Raw genomic sequence first — 24,307 nt, forward strand, 5'->3', positions numbered from 1 at the left:
GAGCACAATGACAACCGCACCTCACATCAGACCTGTACCTCACATCAGACCTGTACCTCACATCAGACCTGTCCCTCACATCAGACCTGTACCTCACATCAGACCTGTCCCTCACATTAAACATGTACCTCACATCAGACTGGCCTCCTTTTGGGCAGTGCCATCTGTTCATGTGGTTAATGTAAAATTCTAGCCTTTTCCTTTGTTCTTTGTCCATTAACATTTCCATTCCATTAATAATTTTTTTTATGGAGGGAGTAATGTCTGACTTTCATAAGTTACAGGACCACATCACTGGCTTTTTTTAAGATCCCAGTTACAGTGATATTTAGATTTTCTATGCTTATCTGTGAAAAAAAAAAAAACATTTTGTGAGGAAATTGAGAATAATATGAATCAAATGGCTGAGTACAAATAATTCATCCAATTTAAATGGAAAATACAATCTTATATGTCATATAGTAGTTGTAATATATTTATGGTCCAAATTGCTTTTGTTTGTTTACTGCCTAGTAAACAAGCTACAGTCTACAATATTGTTTATTTATTATAGCACCGTAAATGTATTATTTTAGATTTTTATTAGGGGAAAAGAAATGTTTTGTTTTCTTTAAGGTAACATGGTTAAGAATTAGCATGTGTCTGTCAAGTGAATGAAAAAAAATATCCTGTTGCTACATTTTTTAAATGAATTTATCTATTATGAATGTACTGTTATGCTTATTTTTGCCAGTGGAAAGACTTTTGACATTCTGTTTTTTTTGTTTGTTTTTTTTTGTTGCTTTTCTGCCTTTGAGGGTTCAAAAGGGTCTATGCATGTATATATTTACAGATCAATATCCACTCCTGTCTCCGTCTTTCATGAATATAATTCGTTATACTTTAGTCAGCAGGACTCTCTTGCAAAACATTTTTACCTTTTGTCCTGGGTAGGCCCATTTGAATTCCACGCCTGTGTTGTGCTCTACCAGCGCTGTGCAGTTGAGGATGAGGACATCGCCTCGCATTAGCTCAATGGGTGAGTCTTCAGGAAACAGCTTGAGGTCATAAAACTTTCTTCCTGCAGGGTGTCACAACCATCAATTGAACAGTCAGCACTTTTACCATTTTAGGTTCAGTATAGATGTAGAATCCACATACTGTAGATCTAATAATGACACTTGCTGGATTATGATTCATTTTGGAGATCTGACAATGACTGATGAGTTCATTCTCATCCAATATTGGTGATCATTATAACCTGGGCAAAATCGTGTTAAGATAATATTTTTGCTGAATGCTAATTTGCTTGATTGAGTCCAAGCCCATTCTGCATACCTTCGTGTCATTATCTCATGTTTAATTCAATATTTGTACTTAAGAGTGAGCCAGTATTTAGTCTTATGCTCCATTAACGTTTGAAAATCATGTAAGCTGAGGTTAATGCTAATGTTCTTCTACTCCAACGGAAAGGGCTATAATAAGCTAACCATCTGCCAATTCCCAAACTTGTCCAAAACCGTTCACATTCTGAAATAGAGAGCTGTGTGAAATCTAAAATGTTTTGTAAATGATTCATGAGGTATATATCTTTCTGAATATATACAAATAGAGATTCACCTGTTTCCATCACAAAGTAGACCCCGGATCTGTACTCTCGGTCATGTAGCGTCAGGGAACAGAAGAAGCCAATAAACATGGTCATGCGGTAGATTACATGCCTGGGAACAGACCAACCTGTCTTGCTGTTCCATGTGATATCTTTAATTTCAAAAGGCACAGTGGGTTGCTCTATCTACAGAAGAAAGGCAAAAGGCGGAAATTGTCAAAAAGTTCAAGCAAATGCTGTTTGAATGGTAACACTTCATATTTCATAAGGCTACATAGCATCAACATGAGCCCATCATAACAACCCAAATAAATATTTTTGTTTGTATGACAGCCATGGTTTAATCATAATTATTGCTTTCATTAATTTTATGTCAGGTTGACAGAACACCTGAGTCGAGTGACATAGATTTAAGACAGCACAACAAAATCCATGTCATCTGACTCAGGTGTTATGTCAACCAGACAAAAAAAAAACAAAAAAAAATTAAAACGCAGTCTTAATCACAACTGATATCTATTAGTATAAGCCCCAATAAATGTTTATACAGATTTATGTCGATTATCATGAAAGGCTTATGTAGGTTTTATGCAGCGTCTATCTGAGACTATAAAAAAAATCCAAACTAAATAACTTTGTGACATTATGATTTCAAAATACTGCATAGACTAAAAATCACCATGCATTAGTTAATAGCAATGCATTGTGAAGTTTCTTCTAAAAAAGTCTGTCAGGGAATGATGGGAGACAGACCGCCTCAGGACCAAATGCTTTCTTTTTTCCTTTTTTTGCCATTGTTGTTATTACATTTTTCATATCTGACTGCATATCCTTAGGGGAAGAACAGTGAAGAGAGCCCCAGACGTACTCAGACTGTTAGATTTAAAGGAGACACAACTGATCTCAAATTGGCATGCATTGACTCCTTCAGAAGAACATTAAGCCTAATGAGATGGATGAAGCGTATTGAGAGCCCTGAAGTGAAATGCACGTTGAAAACTATTTACAGTTAATTACATGCTCTCAGCAGTTCTCATTAGCGTTGACCTCTCAGCCAGCATAATGAAAATGTGCTATAAATGTGGCTAACCACTACAGCAAATTTATCAAATGCAGGTTTTTATCAGAATACAGTACCTTAATAAAGAACTGATTAATAAATAACACTCATCAAGTTTGTGAGTGGCGCAGCGACTAGCAACCACACGGGGTTTCGCTTTTGAAGCATTCCTATAAGTACTTTTCTATTTGATGCACACGTGCAATATTTTAATGGCAATTATTATTACCGCTTACAGATTATTGTTCGTAATGTGCCATTTTGTACCATCTACTGTACACTCATAGGCTTGACTGATAACCGTGTCAGTAGTCATTAATGGCACTACAAGAATCACAATCTGTGATTATAATCTGTGCAGCATGGTGGCATACCTACCGAGAACAGTGTGACATTTAGTTCAGGATCTGTGACCAGACATGGCACTTCAATGTGTGTGTCAGATGCTGTTATAAAGATGGTTTCCATGTTGTCGTTACTCTTGATAAACGGACGATCTGGGTCTATAGGGGAGAATAAATTCAAGATTTTGAAATTAGGCACAAAAAAAAAGGGAGCCAATTTGTAATCTGGTAGAAATCATAAAAAAAAAATATGAAAGAGTTTAAGCTATGTATTATAAAATATAACTTTCACCTCAAATAACCTATAGTCTTCTGTAATCCCATATAAAACCCATACATTCATGTCAGATCAATTCATATCAGGCTCATTTTGTCAGAAATAGTTTCCACCAGAACACATCAAGACCAAAACTATAGCATTAATATTCTTAACCATGCCATCCTCTTCAGGTCTCTTTACAAAGTGATGTTTCCCATTAGTGGGATTAATTATCAAAGACAAAGGTTTAGAGGAGATACGGAAAATAAGGTGGTTTTCTATTAGTCAGAGGTCGTATGCGGGTGCAACAAACCTCCCCAAGCTTTGTTTTCCACTGCGGGTGCTATTTGAATATCATTCTGTGCTGTTTGCTACTCTGAAAGTCTCCATTAGTTCTAAGACCACCATTTTTTGTTCAGAGTAAAATCACTCCAGTCCTTCAGAGTGCAAACAAAAGCTTCTATCTGGAGGCTTATGTGTCTGTCTGTTGGTGGTCCACGTACACAGGCATAACAGGAAAAATACACAAGTCCATTGAGTAATGGTACTTAACGATAAATAAGTGCAAGTAGGAGAAGTGCCTTTTTGAGGGTTCTTCTGGTGGAGTACGGGCAGTGATCATGAACGACGGAGGCAGCGTGTACAAGGCACGGAATGAGTTTGCAGAATGGGATAGGCACTTAACCAAATCCACATGCCGGCCCGATCCGACCTGCTTCATGCTCCTGCCTAATTTATAGCTGTGATTTCAGCTGCTTCTAATTAGCCCCCTGGTAAGATCTATGGAAACTGTTTCGACACCTTGTCAGGAGAAATAACTTCCATTTTTACAAAAGCAGACGAACTAGTGGGGCACCTGTATATATGAGTCTCTGCCTTGGATGCATTTTTCTTTTCAGCTCTAAGGAGTACTGCACCACACAGGCCTCTGACACCGTCACCTGAGCTCAAAGCAACACCCAGACAAACTAGCACACAGCATCAACTGCTTATAAACATTACACCAACTAGTTTGCCAAGAATGACATGAGAATCCCTACAATTGTGTTGTACATGTACACTGAATTATTTCTGTTGTATGAAATTACTAAGTATTTTTGTGTGTCTTTTCCCAGCAAAATATATTTGTCTGTGACTTATTGTATTCTGGAGAGATTCTGTTGAGAAAGTTGATATTTTAATTTAATCCAGAAATATGGTGAAACTAAATCTCTTTAAAAAAAAATCAAATAAACACTGAATCCCATGTAAGTATGACTGAATCCTAAACAACACTTAGTACCAAGTATTTGCCAACTGAAACTTTGTTTTGCTTCATTTATGAAGCAAAACCCTTGCACAAAGTATTTTCATTTTCAAATCAAGGGAAATCTGTTCATTTCACAAGTATGCGACAAGGGAGAATTTAGATATAAAGAAAAATTGGATTTCATCCTTCCTTCCCACAAAAAAACACCAAAGCCAAAATGCAAAGCCAGAAACAAAGTAGAAACACACCTGTGTATTTTTGTATAATACTATTTAGTATTCTTTAAATGTTTGAACAGGGCAGCCATATGGAATGTCCTTTAACGCTCACAAAGAAAAGAGAAACTATATAATGGGCTGTGCTAGGCAAGTAAAGAAATTAGTATACAAGTATACAAAATAGGCATTCGATTGCATCTGTAATGATGATGTCAATGACTTAACCTGGGGAGACTCATTTCAGTTGGAAATGATATGTCTAAACCATTAAACATGACCAAAACATCTGTGATGACTGCCTAAGGCCATTCAGCTAACATAAACAAGTTCAAAATTCATTGACAATGCACCATTGTGGAAAAAGAATTGTGTTACACACAGTCATTACAAGATTTTCAAACAAACACTGTGTCTAGTTACCTCGAACAAAGACATATAAACTGGCAGCTGTGGTTCCATCAATAACAGCTTTAATGTCCTGGTAGAAGCAACGGTAGTAGCCTGTGTCATTGCTCTGGCTTTGGGTCAGCACCAGCGTCTTGCAATAGGGTTTCCCAGGCTCCCCCTGGCACTCCTTCACCCACAATGCTCTCTTTTCCTGGATGGGCAACTGCTGCAGATGTCGCTCACCAAGCTCCTCTTTGCTGAGAGACTGCTCTGGCCAGGTCCAGTCCAGGATGTGCTGTCCCCTGAGAGGTATCAAAGGTATCAGAAAAGGTCACTAGCACCTTGAACGCTTATGAAATAGACTCAGATTTCAGCATGAGTGTACTGATCTGCTGACTTATCGGGACTGTTGGGAAGCAGTCATTGAAATTCTGTTCACACTTCACACTTCTTCCATCATTTTAGAATACACTGGGTTCTATGCACTGTAAACCCTAATATCGTCTTTATCAAGTAAACATGACTAAACATTACTTAAAACGTTGCATTTTGGACCCATAAATCAAAAATCTAAGTTTGTTTCAATTACTTACCTACAAAACTCATAAACTTAAGATTTTTAAGTGTTATGAACTGTGGACTAGTGGCTACACTAGTCACTATAGTACACTATATGAACACCATGTTAAGTGAACTTAAATATACAAGTTTTGGGAGACCCCTAAATTGAGGGAACGAGTTTTCTCAATCAATTGAGAGTTGTCAACTTGTTAGAGTTTTCACTATGGCAGTCTTTTGAATAATATTCTTGTTTTCCAAACATAATGCATAGCAGTGTAAATGCTCAGTAAATATTAGCACCCAGAATTAGAATTCCCTAATGACTTTGATTCAGACTGATGGTCTGTATGGCTTTATGCCCCTATCTTTCTTGGCACATACCAATTTTTATATTACATATTTCAAAAACAAACAAGATAACTTTTCATTTCCTCCCTAAAAGATTATGCAATACACTAATATTTTGAACTTGAGCCACAGCCATATAAAATACATAATGGTGGTACATACTGGTACATGGCCAAAATACATATTTTCATGTATGCTACTACTGAAAAACAATTTATTCAGTAGATTCCTGGCTATGGCAGCTGTAGAAAAACTAGAGATTAATGAAGCTGAACAACCTTCCCTCCCCACATATGTTCAAAGATACATTACCGCTGGCGTTATCTGAAAATGGATTTAATCTTTCCCCTCCATTCTCATCCAAATATAACATTCCCTGTATGTGTAAAGGACCTCCAGGCTATATGATCCAATTCAGGCATGTATACCTTGGATACATTATCATACATACTGAGCACAAAGCTCAGTAAAGTCATACTCAGAAATTACCTGCATGTAATAGTCAGTGTGTCATTGGCGTCAATCACGAGCTGGTCTTTGGTGCTGTTGAGAGTAGGGGGGGTCATAGAAAACCCAGCTACCAGACCTGGGGAAAAAAAGACAGGGGATTTAAGTTGTAAGAGATGCTTTGAACAGCAAGTCAAAATGTATGCATGTCATTTGTGCCACAATTAGTTAGGATAGATGTTCGAATGTCATTTCTTGATGGTTTTTCATTGCTACACATATTAAATGTATTTTTCTCCCAATTTTGTCATGATGCTAATTCCCTCTCACTATCTAGCACCCATGTATGTGGCAAAAGCAACCAACTGGGTGAAGGCAAGTATGTGATTCTTTTCAAAAACTGCTCATGCTACATCACAGAGCAGCTGAACGGGCTCAGAGGAAAATTCTAACTGTCCTCTTTCGCATTCGCTGATACCCATGATGGCTAACGCATGACTAATGTCTCTTTAATTGACAGGGGAGAGTGTTATGCCATCCCTCCTACTCAGAGAGCATGGCCAATTATTCTTTCTTGGACTTTTTGCCATGAATGGCTGTGGCATTGTTTTGCAAATTTGTTAGGCCAAACACTTTTCTTTTGAGCCACTTTGATAACTTCATCTTAAACTATATTTTTTAACTCTTAGTCAATTTAGAAAAGGTACAGACAGCCAAATGACACATTTTTCACAGTCTTGGAGATCCCAAGTATAAGTGCTAAGACACTAAATGACCCGCCCCCATGGGGAATAATGTCAGGTTATGGACAGCTAGAAGCCCACTGAGGTTGTAGGGATGACGAAGTACTAAAGCTTAAGCATGACTATTAGTTTAGATATTATATATGGAGTATTAGATATGGGCTGATAGTAGGCAGCGTAACTGATAACAAACCAGAGCGATGCGGACTGTTTTATATAAGTCATGTCACTGAATTAAATATGTCCTAAACAAAATTGGAATCACATTAACTGGGTAGAGTGCTTTAAATGTTTTCAGAAAATGTCAAACACATTGAAGTAGATACTATAAAGCATTTTAGTATGTGTCCTAATAAGGCTCAAGGGTAGCAATGGGTCAGTGGTTATACCAAGGTACAGCCCATCAGTGTTAATCTAGGATTTAGAAATTAAAATTTGAGACCAATAAATAAAACTTCAGTGCTATCCGTTTATCAAAGTTCATCCATAGTTCAATGTCATGAATACCTGATATATAGGCTTTAATAAGGATGAAGTAGATTATGAACATAAATCTGGCTATTGATATTTCTTCAGTAAAACAGAAATTAAATTTAGTCAGGTTGCTTTCGAGTGGGAGTATCAGATGTTTTAAAAGCTGGAAAGAAATGACATTATTAAGATGACATAAAGTTGGGGCAGAATCAACTATGCAGAAAGATATATTAGATTTAGGGATTATTGAAGATATACTTTGAATCTGACAAATAATCCACACTAATCCATGGAAATTCCAATAACTGATTTATTCCTTTCTTTAAGTCGTTGATCTTAGAAGAGCGTATTAAGACTTTCTCTACTGGTAAGAGTCAGCTGTGAAAAAGACATAAAGCTAAAGGTCAAAGCACACATGTCAAACGATCTCCGACCATTATTAGCACACTCACAGATGAACTCTAAGGAAGGATGGCTGATGAATGTCACCAGGACACATCGGGCACATCTGGAGATAATTACAGATGAGAGCAGTTCATGAAAGGGGTAGATACATTATGCTACATATGAAGACTTTGAGCTCCCATTTAAGAAGATATGTTTAAAAAAAAAGACAAATAATGGTCATTTTAGACAAAAACAGCATCTTGTCATACATACATGGAACAGAATAGAATCTGGAAACCACAAGGAACAAAATACGATACATGTGATAGTTAGAATCAAATCAAAATTGTTTATTGGTCATTGAATTTTTATACACAGAAATACTGTCTTTGGTAACTGGCATATAAAACCACACTACTCATCATAGCTGTGGCAAGCAAAGCATAAAACAGTACAATGGTGCATGACTTAAGATATCTGACTTGAGATATTTTTGGATTGTAGCCTGATGTCACTATCTAAAAGTAAACATGAAGAGTAAATGTACAATGTACTTCAAAGCTGAAAAACCATTTTATCTACAGCATAAGATCCTTTCAGTCCTTAAACTCCCAGGACCAATCTGTAAGAACAGGCCTATATTGTTCACTCTTGAAATTACACTCACCGAGCAGTTTATTAGGAACACCTGTACCTAATAGATGTGACAGCAGTGCAATGCATAAAATCAGCAGATACAGGCCTGCAACATCAGGTAATATTCACAACAACCATCAGAATGCGAAAAAATGTGATTTTAGTGACTTTGACCGTGGTATGATTGTTGGTGCCAGACAGGCTGGTTTGAGTATTTGTATAACTGCTGATTGTTGCTGAGGCTGCAGTGGGCACAGGCTCAACAAAACTTGACCGTTGAAGACTGGAAAAACATAGCCTGGTCTGATGAATCTTGATTTCTCCTGAGGCACAAGGATGGTAGGGTTGGAATTTGGCACTAAAAGCATGAATCCATGGACCCAACCTGCCTGGTGTCAACAGTCCAGGCCGGTGGAGGTGGTGTAATGGTGTTGGGAATGTTTTCTTTTCACACTCTGGGTCCGTTAATACTGTACCAATCAATCATCGCTTGAATGCCACAACTTATTTGAGTATTGTTGCTGACCATGTGCATCCTTTCCTGGTCACAATTTATCCCTCTTCTAATGGCTAATTACAGTTGGCTTAGATTGGTTTCATGAACATGACAATGAGTTCAATGTACTTCAGTGGCCTTCCAGTCACCAGATCTGAATCCAGGAGAACATCTTTGGGATGTTTTAGAACGGAAGATTAGCAGCATGAACGTGCACCTGGAAAATCTGCAGGAATTGTGTGTTACAATCATGTCAACATGGGCCGGAATCTCAAAGTAATGTTTCCAAAATCTTGTGGAATCCATGCCAATACGCAGTCACAGACAGTACCAAGGGACTATAGGATAACTGATGATAATCCTCATTGCATGCCAATCAGAAGTAACATTTCTGCACCACTGCATTTCATGTACATGATCTAAGCCCTTCAGATGCATCCTGCCCCTGGAGCCCACAACAGACTTTTGTAAATATTTTAATGTGAGTCTATGAACTGTTTATAGTGTTGTACTGAGCCTCTTGGCAGCAGCTGGCAACTTTTCACAAGCTCTGAAGATTTATTCTAGAACATCAACTGGATAAACACAATACCAACCAAAATGCCATGCAGCCGGAAGAGGCATTTAAAAGGAGATTTTTTTTTTAAAATCTGTGTGGTTTTTGGCAACCACTGCATAAATACATTTTCTAGCAATAAAGGCACACAGTAAATAAGAAATATTCTCACTGGGATCTTGGCTGTCCCTTGTATCATTCAAGGATGATAGCAGCTGGCTTGAGTCTCACTCGAACGAAATGAAAGAAGGTAATTATTTTATTGTCAATACCACCCATAATAATGACAGGCATTCTGTCATTTAAATTTGTTCATCTGCTACATTCTGGACTCTATTATACTCAAGAGTGCTATGGTTCCAGAAGAGAAAAATATATACAGTGATATGCTGTATAAGCATGTTGGTATGTACAGACTATTAGATATAATTAAATTACAATTGAAATGGACAAAATATCATTTTAATAGTTGTTTAAATTTTTCTATTTCAAAGAAATTTAAAGAAAGAGAAGTCTCCGAAAGCATGTGAGGTCAGGAGACTGAAAACACATCATCGCCTCTGCATGACAAAATACAATCTTTTTCAAAAGCATGCAAACTGCGCTGAAACCTGCTGAGTCCCAGCCTGCTGTCTGGCCTTTTCAAAGACATAATGACTTGCCTCACCATAGAGGGCCAAGCTGTCCAATTCCTGGGGCTAAAGTATAGGACCCAAGGGTCTCCTTCGGTCTCGGAGGCCTTATTTAAATAAACAGCAGTGTGCTGTGGGTGACAAGTCAGAGGAAACCCGCTCTTTTCCTCCAGTATTTTCGACAACAATTTACAAAACCCTGACAAAGGTTATAAACAGCATTCAGTGTAGAAAGAATGACAGATCTACAGACTAAAGTCACCACCTTGACCCTGAATGCTTCACATATTCCGTTCAACTGTCCATAGACCAAAGCACTCACAGTCAAGGCCATGGCCTTACAGCTTTCTAATTGATTTTTAAAACACATAGGCAGGAAGCTGTTCTCTAGGGGTGCACATTTATTGGAGCAGTGCCAGGTTTGGAGGAATGTTTGCCTTCACAGTAAAGATTTTTTTTTTCTCCCAAAAGGAGAAAAAAAAGAATGATGTACTTATTCAGACCAGCTGCTTTCTATACAATGTCCAGGTACCATGTCTGAATACTCTCTGCTACACAATGTGATATAAATACAGTTACTAGTTACTTAAAAGTATTTTTTTTTTTTTTTTAGAATTCTGAGAAACACTAATGGTGGTTATATAAAAAAAAATGTATCTCCGTTCACTCCAGTAAATTCATTGCAATTGGCTGTGGTCTTGTCGCATTTTTCTGTGACACAATCTTAGACCATGTTCATATGTTCATCTACTCATGTACATTCTAAAATGTCAATATCTTACACCATATGTAGCAAGAATATGCAATGGAGTGTGCATAGGTTAACGTTTCTTTTGCAATTGATCTAAAAAAAAAATTTAAAAAAAGGAATTTAAAGTAGTGAGAAATGGAAGGTGGGTGTTTATAAGGCAAACTCAACAGAAAAATACTCCAAAAAGTCAAAGTTTTCTCATGACCTAATATAAAGAAGACTAAGAAGATCTAAATACTGTTCAGTGGATACAAAATGCTGGAGCATGTTTGGGCATCAAGTTATTAGAAATGATTTCAAATATTTCATTTACTATTTTTAACGCACATTATTTGACCATGTTTGAACATGTTTGTTACTTGATAATGAATGAAAACCAATGTAATTAAATGTAAATGTATTGTTGCTATACATTTCTTTGTTCTCTTCTTAATTGTACAATGTATACAAAGCCATTTGTGATTTGGCTTCATAATATGCTTTAAGATTGGCCTAAAAAAAAGCAAATTACTTGCCTGAAGACAGTTTAAGATTACTGGTTCAAACTCCTTTTGATTTTTCTTGCTTATGAAAGCCTTATAACTTTCACCATTCGAACACACAGTGTAGGAATTGGATAGAAATTAATTAACTAACTACAGTTCACAGATGAGAAGTGTAGTGGCAAACGCTCCACACAGTCTAAGACCAATCATAAATGGAGAAAAATTTGTTGTTATTTAACAAGGAATAATGTATAATCAATTGTTATAGTGAAGTTATCTGCAAGGAGACATTTATTTAACATTTATGGAAGGAGTCTCCAGTATCAGTGAATTGTAATGGATAGTAAGTCTCCTGCCATGGGAAAGTCTTCAGGACAGATTACTTTCCACTTTCTTAGATGCTATAATGCTATAGTGGCAGTGGTATAGTGGTATAGTGACTTCTGATTGGAAGGTTGTGAGTTCAAATCCCCGTACTACCAATCTGCCACTGTTTGGCCCTTGAGCAAGACCCTTAACCCTTAACTGCTCAGTTGTATAAAATGAGATGAAAATATAAGTCTGGATAAGGGTGTCTGCAAAATGCCATAAATGTAAATGTAAATAGTGTAGGTAATAACAGCTATATAGTTACAGTGTAAGACATATAAGACAAGTTGAAACCATTTATTTACATAAAATCATCAATCCTGCTTGTTCTGAGTATGATTCTTGAGTAGCTTTTAGCAAGTATTTGGATAACTTATTATATTTTATTATATTATATTATAGTCATTATATTTATGCATTGCTAATTTGTAAAAAAAAAAAAAAAGAAAGAAAAAAAAAAAAAAAAAAAAAAAAAAAAAAAAAAAAAAAAAAAAAAAGAAAAGATTTTTTTTTTTTAAATTTAATGCCATGAAAGGTTATTAACACTTTCAGACCTTCTGACAACAGCCACTGTTATACAGTACAGATGGATCACGAAGCAGACTTGAAACAATGATGAAACAAACTGACATTTAACATAAGAGAGGAAGTAAAAGGAAAGTCATTTTGCTTTTGCTCTGCAGGATTGGGTGGGGGACAGGCGGGTTGTACTGGATCTGCTATGAATGAAGTGTTGACTGAATGTTGATAGTGTAGCAGGCAACAGCCAAAGAGTGCTGATGGATTTCACAAATATCTCAGCTGCTTTACTGACATACAAGCCTTTCTGTCTCCCATAGAACAACTGCAGGTTATCTTAGACGCTGGTCAAGAAAGCAACATAAGAAAATCTTATGTCTCTTGCCTCTGGAAAAAATCCTGACTGTATTGTCATGCTATTAGAAGCTTTGTTAGCCCACTGGAAATCCTGTGTATGCAATATAAATGAAATGCATGTGTGCATGCCTCACCCTCTACTCTATACAAGCTGTAGGCCATTACATACCTCATGTCTCTATTTGACACATGCAGTCAGGCATGTTAAAGGTAATTTGAACCTATGCTTTCACACAACCATCTGCCTAAAAAGGATATTATTCCTGCAGCCCAGAATAAAGAAAGAGTAGGCATATACATATCTTGCATAGCACTACTACACTTCCATGTGGTTTAGGATGATCTATATTCCCTTTGATCCCACTCTGTGATAGAAAAGAGCTCTTGCTGGGTCCAGCATGATGGCTGGGCATGATTTATGTAGAATAATATTAAGCGCACAGAGTGAACTGCCACATCTCATATGTAACAGATCTCATCTATAATATTCTTCCTTTCCTCAAAAAAAAATCCCCATCGTTAGTTGTAAGTAGTTCTGATATCCTCCAGAAATACATGGATCAGATGAATACGCCATTGCTGACTGGAAAAGATTGGCAAGAGTGATTGACTTCTATTTTCTAACTGCAATTTCCAAAATTTCTGAATCAGTTGAGAAGGTGATTAAAAATTCTGCAACTATACTATTGTGGATACTACTTTGATCCTGAACAGATGGTCATTTCTGTTTTCATACCCCATGGAAAATTTTTTTTAACCTATTTGGACAAGCAAACATTTGATCCTCTTTGAAACAGTGACTATTAATAAAGGTAATACATAAAATTGGCATTTTGCAATAATCTTAAACTGTTTAAATGAACAAAAAACAGATCAGTTGCATTGAAACATACATTTTCTACATTCATCACACCTACATTTATGACACCTTCAAATCCATAAAATTAGAATCAGGTATTCAAGATTGGGTGCCAGTCTTATTTCTACTCCTTTCATATCTAGTGTCTTGTGTTCGCTTTGCTACTGAGGTGTGATCTAAAGAGTTTTACAAGGCCTTCAGAAAAAAAGGTTGTGGATGCCTACGTGTCTGGCAAAGGATTTAAAAAGATCTCCAAATTATTTGAAATACATCATTCCACTGTAAGGAAAATAATCTACAATTGGTACAGATTTCAACGACTGCCAATTTGTCCAGGACTGGCCGTCCCAGAAAATTCAGGCCGTCTGATGCAAAAAGAAGTCTCCACCCCAAAATTTCATCACAGGATCTGTTACTAAGTTTTGCAACTGTTGGTGTCAAAGAGCATGCTTTTACAATCAGAAAGAGAGTGCACAAATTTGACCTGCATGTGAGGCGTGCCAGGAAAAAGCCTTTGCAAGACTACACTTTTTTAAAGACCAGGCCTTTTGAAATAATGTGCTCTGGACAGATGAATCAAAGATAGAGTTGTTTGGCCACAGTAACAGCAGACATGTTTGGTACAGACCAAAGATAGCTTTTCAGGAGAAGCACCTCATACCAACTGTGAAGCATGGTGGTGGAAATGTTATGGTTTGGGGTTGCTTTGCTGCCTCAGGGACTGGACAGCTTGCATTCATTGATTTAACTATGAATTCTGCATCATATCAAATATATAAATAATGTGAGGCCATCTGTCCGAAAGTTGAAGTTGAACTGAAAGTGGACCTTTCAACAGGATAATGATACTAAGCACACTAGCAAATCCACCAAGGAATGGCTCAAAAAGAAGAAATGGAGGGTTATAGAATGGTCTAGTCAAAGCCCGAATTTGAATCCTATTGAAATATTGTGGGGGATTTGAAATGGGCAGAACATGAAAGAAAACCCTCAAACATCTTTTAACTGAAAGAATATCGCATGGAAGAGTGGTCAAAAATTACAGCAAGCCTGATGGACAATTATGCAAAACCCCTACAGGAAGTTATTTCTGCTAAAGGGGGTAATACTACCTTCTGAGCTCTTCTATATACATATATATACACACACCACATTTAAGCACTCTTGCCTTTATTTTATCTTAGATTTTGTTTTCATTTCTGAAAAATTTTCTATAAGTTATACACGAAAACAGAAGGAATCAGGATGGGGAAAATATCTCACACTAAATTTTTCAGAAATTAAAACAAAATCTAAGATAAAATAAAGGCAAGAGAGTTTAAGTAAACACTGTTTATATTATTTTGATTTTGTGTTTGAGTAAACACAAAATACAGTTTTTAAATGATAATGATATTTACTGAAACAAAAAAGTTATATACACAAAAACAGATGAAATCAGGATGGGGAAAATACTTTTTCACAGCACTGTATGTTGTTCCTAAACTAACACAGTATGGTGCAAATCTGGCAACCCTATCGCTGCTATGTTTCCTCAGTGAAGCACACTCTGTGTGGGCAGGGTCAATTATTATATGAATTAACCATTTAAGTTCTACATTGATACTTACATTTAAGGTTTATATTTAAGATTTATATTTAAATGTAAGATTTATGTAGTAGTACTATCCCTTTAAGAGTAGTGATTATGTAACCGGGTGTGACATCAGGTCATGAGGCTTATACGTGCAGGTGTGCAGATTATCTGCATGCTGTTTGGCAGCGACATGCAACGTGGTATGCAGCATCCTTCCTAGTTGCTAATAGAGACTTGGCTGTATTTTGAAGTTCCAGTAAAGGTTTTCAGGATGGATGGTTTACTGCTAGATACTATTTGAGTAGCTGATACAATAATGGAAAAAGAAAGGAGCCAAAGGATATTATTCCAGACGTTTGTGTTTTCTTCAGATTCAATTTTGCAAACCTATATCGTGCTTCCTATTCTTTTTGGAGAGAAGGGGCTTTTTCCTAGCCACCCTTTCATGAAAGCCATACTTTTTCACATGATGTGGCTCTTGGGTTTTTCTTTATATCTCTGAGCATTAATGGTCTGAACTAGGACTGAATTCGCTGCGATGCCCTCCACTCAGAAGACTGACAACTGACTCGAAGGCTCTCCATTTGTAATCAATCCTCCTCACTGTAGATTGGTGAATTTCAAATTGTTTGGAGATGGCCTTATAACCCTTCCCAGATTGATGAGCTGCAACAATTGTTTCTCAGAGGTCATGACTGATGTCCCTTCTTCTTTGCATGATATAAACACACACCTGTGAGCTCCAGAACACAAAAGTACCAAATGTTCTGCTGTGAGGTAGGCACACTTTTTAATGATTAACTAATCTTGTGCATTTCATTAGCTGGTAATTACTCTCTTAATGATTGTGGAAGTAGGAAGGGTGTACTTATTTTTTCCACAGAAAATCCCAGGTCCCAGGTATCCTAAATACTCAAACCAGCCCTTCTGGCACCAACATCAATACCACGATCAAAGTTACAGAGATCACACGTTTTCTTCATTCTGATGTTTGATGTGAACATTACCTGAAACCCTTGACCTGTATATGCATAATTTTTGCATTTGCCTGCTGCTACATGACTGGCTCATTGGATAACTGCATAAATAAGCAGGTGTACAGGTGTCCCTACTAAAGTGGACGGTGAGTGAATCTCAGAACTCTGCAACTATACTGTTGTGGATACTATAGTGATCCTGAACAGATAGTCATTTCTGTTTTCAGAGTTGCCTTCTCAGATTATGGACACTAATTTGGAAATTGTATAGCACTGACAAACAGATAGACAGACAGACATATAGACATATAGATCAAGTGATCGATCAATAGATAGACAGATAGACAGACAGACAGACAGATAGATAGATGTACTTTATTTAGCCACAAGTAGAAATCTGGGAGAAATAAAAGGAAACTCCATTCAGTCACAGGATCGAATACATTATTTTGGCGTTGAAGATTGAAAGCAGGAGCTCTACCACTGCACCAGCTATTACTTCGTGTAGTGCTCAGTAGCAAAGTAAACGGACACGCTCATCCATGCTGTACAGCATACATGCCCTATCTATGTTTCAACATCATGAAAATCATCATTTCTCAGGCTTATAAACAGTAGAAACAACAATAAAATATAAAAACAAAACAATTATAATTTTAAGTACTTTAAAGCAAGTCAAAAATCGTGAACTTTCACAGTACCGAAATGACCAATATAAGTACATCTTAACAAATTCCCAAATTTCTCCTTGGGGATCAATAAAGTACACCTGTCTGTCGGTCTGTCTGTCTGTCTGTCGACCTATCTATCTATCTATTATACAAAAACTGTATTCTCACACAGAAATAAATCAGTTTCTGTGGCTGATTAGTTACCAGTAGTGCCCAACAGTATGTTTGGTACTATATGGCATGCCATTAATGGATGTGATTCTCCATTAGAACATTCAGAAAAACTACCAGTGCTTTATCAGTGTGAATTCCACCAATGAAGATAAAGTTAATGGAAATGTAATTTTAATAGATTTTTATCAGCTAGTCGATGTCAGTCCGGGATTTAGTTCGGAAAAAAAATCTCCAAAAATTCAGAAAATGTAGTCTATGTATGAAAGTTCTTTTGGAGCAAGATGTTATGTGCTTTAGAAACACGCTAAACACAATGGTACTCTCAGCAACAAGGCCCAAACCTTGTTCACAATGCTCACTCAACTAATCAATGGTGATTCAGTAAAACATCAACTAAGCACTTCTCTATGGAGGTGAATGCTTCATTTAATGTTCATTAAGAGACTAACACAACAGACACAGTGAGGATTTATTCCATTAAGATGAAGAAAATAACTTGAGATTTTCCAAGTCACATGAGCTGCTGTAATTTAGACCAAGTCTTCAAATTCTCGATGGTGGTGATGAATGGATTTTGTCTCTTTAAATTGAATACAACTGCAGAGGTTTCACCAACCTTGCCTACAACCTGTCATGCAACAGATGTGCAGATCGCCAATGGTTTTAGTTGACTAAAATAAACAGCTGGCAGCAGCATCTTGTCACAGTTAAGCAAAAATGAAGTCATGCTGTCATCTATTGTGACAGTTTGACTCCTTACCCTATACACAGGAGACAGAAGGACAGCACACTGCCTAAAGAAATCTCTAAAAAATCTCTAAAAAAGATACAGCAGCATGGTATTAGACCTTTACAAAGACATAAAGTGAATGGTTTTCTCTTTGTGTTACATATATGAAAATATAGCTGCTTTGATAGTTGCTTTTGAAGTTCTTTTTGTCATATGCAGTAAATTTCCTGTTTTCTTTCCACAGTTCATATTCTGCCTTTCATAACATTTAAGCTGCTAATCAAAATATGGAGGATCTGAGCATCGTAATTGCCTAAATATGAATGGCCACAACAAAAGCCATGAATGAGGCCCCAATCTCTAGAGAACTTAGTGTCAGGAAGGACTTCACAAGTGGACTATAGCACTGTGCTTTTTATAACATGTAGGACATGCTTTGACAAGGCCAAACCCTAACATTTCTGTCATTTCTAACAGTGGGGCTCAGGGCCAGCACTGCCACGCACTGAAATAGCACCATGTCCGGCCGGCAGGAGAGGGGCAGCCAGGCCATAGAACAGACCTCCTCATCTAAAGAAGGAGTCAGCATCTCCTGCTCCCTGTGGAGGAGCTTAGTCAAAACTGCAGCACACACTTCACAAAAAAATTAGACAGAGTAAAGCTTTTTGTCTACTGTATACAAGGCCAGTGCAAACTTTGATTCTTTTGTTGTCTATGAAGGATGGGAGCCAAAGACGGCTGTAAGTCCCTTTTGTGCACATTTATCTGCTTACTAGTGCCCTTCCTATTTCCTGGCTGGACCTGATGTGAAGTGAGGATGTTTTAGGGGAAGTGGGGGACACATCAGGGTTTGCTTCCTACGTGCCACACTCGTCTCCTGACTACAATTTCCTGTACCTGTGCCGACGGCCACACAGGACGTGCTCGGTTTTCCACTGCGCCATTTCAATTGTCATCACATGCCGACCAAAACTGATTCACCCCCTCCCCTCTCCCCGCAAGGTTAGAAGGAAGAGCATTTTCCATTGACAACTGCGGAAGAACCACAGAATTCTTAGATTCTCATGAACCACAGGGTCACAGGTCGGAACTAAATACATGTGCCTAAGTACAATTTGCACGAAGTTCCTTCCCCTGACCTAGAGTAATGATAATTTTATGATGAGGGTTAGTTGGATTGTTATGATAGTGTCACACACGAGTATCTATAAGGAAGGGGGTCTTTGGAAACGTATACTCTATATTTCGATGGAGTAAACATTTATCATAGCATGTTTCCAAATCATAAGCTCACTTTTCAGATAATGAGGAATTCATCATGGAGCAAATAAATTAGACAACGCACATCCATAGGGTGAAAACAATCTAAAAAGAAATCTCATTGTCGTTATAGTTTCTCCTAGACAGCAGTGAAATGTAATGGAAATAAAAGAGTCAGAAAAAAAATAAGACGTCTCCTGAGCCAAACAAAAGTCCATGCCATCTTCGCATTTCCTCTTGAGTTTCAGTCGAGATCTCAACAACGTTTGACACTGTTCTCAGATCTGCCAAATTCATGATTCATTCAAAAATATTACCAAGTTTACTATAAGTGCACTAATTTGGAGAACTGTACAGTCTAATTTTGATATACTGTCTAATTATATTTGAAGAGAAGTACACTAGTGTATTTCTAATACGCTACAGTAGTTTAAGTACTTGGAGAAATGTACACCAGTGTACTTTTACATGCAAGCATTTGTAAGTATACTTGAAAAGAAGTACACTAGGTGCCAAGTATTTTATATTTCAGTATTATTTTATATAAATAAAAAGTTTTTGGTAGAAAAAGAAAGCCGACACCTGAAAAACGCTTTGTACTCAGTAAGCTAGCAGTGCAGCATTAAAGGGTTTGCCTTGTGATTTGGTGATTGTTGGTTAAATACCAGCAGGTGAAACACGTGACCTTTTTCTCTGTTTTGACTCCTTTAATCTCAGAAGATTACTCATTTGTCTTTTTTCTTTTCTTTCTATTTCTCCTTTAGGAGTAGCATTTGTGACAAAGTTGATACATCAATGAAGCACATGTGAGAATCCACATTAAATCTCCTGAGATATCAAAGAGAAACCTTTAAGCAAAGAAATTTCCTCTGGGCAGTGGTGATGATGCAGCCATATAAACAGACAGAAGGGTCAAAATGAGGTAAGTAGGATTGATAATAGAAAGGGTGTGGGAGGCCAGGAGGAAGTTTGCAGTTTCCTCCAACCCCACCAAATATTCTCCTTCCAATGAACGGTCACTGACCTCAAAGACTTGTCATGCTGGGATTTTTGACTATAGAATCCTAACACTTATGATGCTTCGTAGTGCACTGCGATTTTATAAAACATAGCCAGCCATAGAGATCCTAATGAATAAGTTTCAGCTTTTGATTTCTCAAAAAGAAGGTTCTTAAGAAGGTTCAAAATACTGTACAAAATACTACTGAAGCTGTGAGGACAACTACTTGACACAGGGAATAAAAAAACAGACGGTGATTCAAAATTATGCAGATATCAACTAGCTAATTCAAAACATGGCTACGTACAAGAGCTCTCAGTCAGAGGAAGTTAAACTGGATTGTATTTGTAAGATTGACCAATATACCGTAACTGACTGAGAAAAAGGGTTCTCTTGGAGATGTGCATTCAGCCATGCAGTAGCTGTATTCATCAAAATATGAAATACAAAAACAGCATCTATGTAAGCATTTTTACTTTGCAGTGCCTGATGCATAACAACTGGGTGTGATATTAAGCTTATCAGATTTTATTGTTGTATCAAGAAAAAGAAAAAAAATGCTGTCCTCAAGAAATTTCAAACTACTGATTATTAATTATTCATGCATCTTCAGTAACTGCTTTGTCCTGGTCAGGATCTGAAGCCAATACCGTACAAACAAATACAATACAAAACAATGTGCATGATGTATTGCACTCTGAATGGGAAGCCAGGCCATTACAGGGCACCATACACACACACATTCACACGCCTGGGGCAACAGCAAACGTTTGTCTATACTGCTGACTTTTACGCCACCAAGGAGTGGTTTTCTCACCCTACCTACAGCATCAATATTGTTGAGAAACAACCTAAACATAAATCATTCCAAATTCAAATAATGTCTGGAAAACCGTAACGGCTCTGTGGGGCTTTACAACTGCCGGAGGCTGGCAGTGTGTATAGCATATGAGTCTCCTTTCCCTTGGATCACATTAGAAAAGACATGGATATTAGCTCACCACTCAGACCACAAGACAGTAGATTACACTTCAAACTCAAACATTCCAGCCTGATAATGATTCTAACTTCAAACATCCCTCAGTAAGTAGAGCAAAACATCAATAAGTAAGTCTCAAGTTGTTCCTAATCACTCCGATGATAACATGAAACACATTGCGGTACACGTGCTGCTGATGAGGAGACAGATGAGGCTTTTGAATCGATGTCTGTTCCAGTGGTTAGTGTGGTACGAAGAAAAGCTAGTGTTCTATTAAAGTTACATGCTCATGGCATTAGTGTCATATCATTCTGACTTGTGTATGTTCTTACAGCTGGGATAGTAAAGTTAAATCAGCTAAGCCCACAGCCCACGGCTTTTTCCATTCAGTACAATTGCACTACTTTAAATCAGCAAACATGTACCATTTTTGTTGCTGCTTCAGGCTTTTATCTATTGAACAAGCTTTGGATATTTTTTATCATTTTGTTCCTCATAACCACTTCATTTCTCATTTTGGTTCCAGTTCCTTGTATGGTGAAAAGAACAAAAATCCATTTACTTGAAACTCTATTCCATCACTTACAATGGAAGTCCATATGCTTTTATGGGAAATGTATATATTTTGTAGGATTTTTTTTTTTGAGTTAATTATATGATATAATGGTAAATTGAACTGTTTTATTCGTTCTGATTAGAGATTTCTTCAGAGGGAAGAATTTCTGGTTATGTTTTTACCAACCTAGACCTCAGTGACTCAATTTCCACCCGGTTACTCCAGTGTTGGAAAGTTGGATAAAAACTACATACATGGTGAGACTTTCTCTTATGTCTGTCACCTCCTAAAATCGTTACTGTCACTGGTTGTAGTTTTGAACTCCTTCTTTTCCCTGTCAAAATAAGTGCTCATGGTAATCGCATATACAATAAAATACAAATGGTGGGCGATTGAGAGTTTTAAGAAACGCCTAAGGGTTCATCAAATACTTATGGACCATGTCTAATAACCAGAACCAGTCTTTGCTACAAAAAATAGCCCAATTCCATGCGTCAAAACATCTCCATGTGGTTTTCATTTGGGGAGATATTTAAGGCAGACACATGTAACTGAGTTTCTCATGATTGCGGATTCCTGACGCTGAAAGAGCCCATCTTTCTGCAGAAGCCTCCTCCCAAAGTGTAGGAATTGGCATATATAACCTGGCAAACACATGAATCCTTCCTGAGTCCCACCACCCAATATCAGTGATGAAAGAGGCTCTTGAATCACTCTTTACTGGAATTCAGAAAGGAGACCCTGTTCTATATAACAATGGAGTGTTTTGTGTAGCACAATTAAAAAAATCAAACATCAATGACTATCGTAATTTACGGAAGATGCTGCTTTATATGCCAAAAGTTGAATGTGATTCAAAGGAAGAAAAATAATAATGACAGTAAACAGGCAAATTTTTACCTAATGATTCTAACACACCATCAGACCATTGATCGGTCCACTGGGTGCCTCTATGTTTAAAGTCCAATCAGTGAGGCAAACGTTTACCTTGATATCTCATTGTGCATTTTATGGGAAAGCAACCCTGATGGTCCTACGGTACTGTACATACTGTGCATGAAATTATTTCTGCTGTGAGCAATCGTCTACTAGTCCAAATCTGTTTAGTCTGACCAAATGTGTTTCAGTAGCTATCATTAATCATGTTAATATCCTAGTGACCACTGATCATAGGTAATTCCAGTTAAATTAAAGTCAAGGCTCCCTCTAGTGACACAGGAATAGTTGGGAAATGCTTAGAAGCTTGTGAATCATCTAATTAATCTTTCACTACTTGACAAAGTGAAACTGGATGATTAAGCAGACTTAATGACTATGTTTTGGAAAAAAAAATTTTTTTAAAAAATGTGTTTTTACATTATGCATGACAATTGCACATGGAGCATGCTCAATTTACATCAATCCCGATGGAGCATGCTCAATTTCCCCTCAATTCCAGATGAAGCATGCTCAATTTACACTGCATGCATGAGCAGCATCAGTTTTCCGAAAATACACCCAGAGACATGTCAGAAACTACGACCAATGCAAAATCCTATCCTTTCTTGTCATTTATTTTAGGATGGAACACAGCTATTTATTTGGCATGTTAAAAAAAATTTTTTAGCTGAAAAGGATCTAAATTGACAGGTGTGATGCTTTAAAATCAGGGCTTAAAAGAAGATCAGGATCAGATCCGATGGATATTGAAACATTTCCTGGATATGAATAGTACACGAACTGCGTCGCAAAGCCTGGTGCAACTTTAGTCCAACTTGAGCTCAACTCTCCAAAGGCGCAATCTCACCTGAGATAGACGCGATCCCGATCCAAATTCTGCCGAAAAGCGTCCAGTCTCTCTTCATTTCCAAGTTTCCACAATTTAGGAGTTGGGTTTTTTTTTTTTTTTAAAGTTGCAACAAAGCCGGCGTTATTCTGAACTCATTTAATTCACCGGAAGGTAAATCCGCAGAAAAGAGCGTTCAGGTGAACCACGCGTCTCTCTCTCTCTCTCTCCTCACAAACGGGGAAAGGATGTGTGGACGACAGAGAGACAACATGCGGCCTTTTCTCCCTGTGTAAAAAAAGAGATTAATGTGGACATGAGTGGATTTACACTCGTTTCCTTTTCCTCCGCTCGTCCAGCCTGTTGGCAGATGAAGTGCTCGGGGGGCCGAGGGCTGAGGGTCGGACCTTCAGGACGCGCGCGCGCGCGCACGCACACACAACCACCCACCCACCCACACGCACACACACACACGCGCGCGCGCGCGCACACACGCACACATATACACACACAAACACACACACACACACAGAGACTGGGAGTGTGTAAGAGTTTTTAAGATCCTAGAACGTCTCCTCCTCAGTAGTAAAATTCAAGTGACTTGAACTGGCTCACTCCTATAGAGTTAAGTGTCCACAACTTCCAGAAGATTACATTAAATTAACAGTGGCAACAATTTATGGGAAAGAAAATCTATTTGAATGAGTTAAAAGCGACAAATAAAAACAAGAGTAGAATTATCAAGAGTTCTGAATGAACACCTACACTGTTCAAATGACATAAAACATACCAAGAATCTCTTACAGCGTTGTATTAGCTCTTTTCCTTAGTGTTCAGGTTAGATATACAGTGTGTCTCAATTGTATATCTAGAGATGGTATAAAATTCACTGTT

The 24,307-nt window shown here is 37.5% G+C and overlaps 1 protein-coding gene across 2 annotated transcripts in view; it reads right to left on the reverse strand.

The window, feature by feature from the left end:
• flt4 (fms related receptor tyrosine kinase 4) overlaps positions 1-23,790 on the reverse strand; it is a 45,550-nt gene extending 21,760 nt beyond the window's left edge. For both annotated transcript variants that reach the window (XM_017473754.3, XM_017473753.3), the window contains exons 1-6: positions 23,435-23,790; positions 6,504-6,600; positions 5,139-5,407; positions 3,027-3,151; positions 1,600-1,774; positions 918-1,060 (exon numbers count right to left, since the gene is read on the reverse strand). In XM_017473754.3, coding sequence (XP_017329243.1) covers positions 918-1,060; positions 1,600-1,774; positions 3,027-3,151; positions 5,139-5,407; positions 6,504-6,600; positions 23,435-23,492 — 867 coding nt within the window. In that variant the 5' untranslated portion in view covers positions 23,493-23,790. The remainder of the gene's footprint in view (positions 1-917; positions 1,061-1,599; positions 1,775-3,026; positions 3,152-5,138; positions 5,408-6,503; positions 6,601-23,434) is intronic.
• Between the last annotated feature and the right edge of the window lie 517 nt (positions 23,791-24,307).

The sequence above is a fragment of the Ictalurus punctatus genome, chromosome 8 (assembly GCF_001660625.3).
Source record: "Ictalurus punctatus breed USDA103 chromosome 8, Coco_2.0, whole genome shotgun sequence".
Classification (NCBI taxonomy): domain Eukaryota; kingdom Metazoa; phylum Chordata; class Actinopteri; order Siluriformes; family Ictaluridae; genus Ictalurus; species Ictalurus punctatus.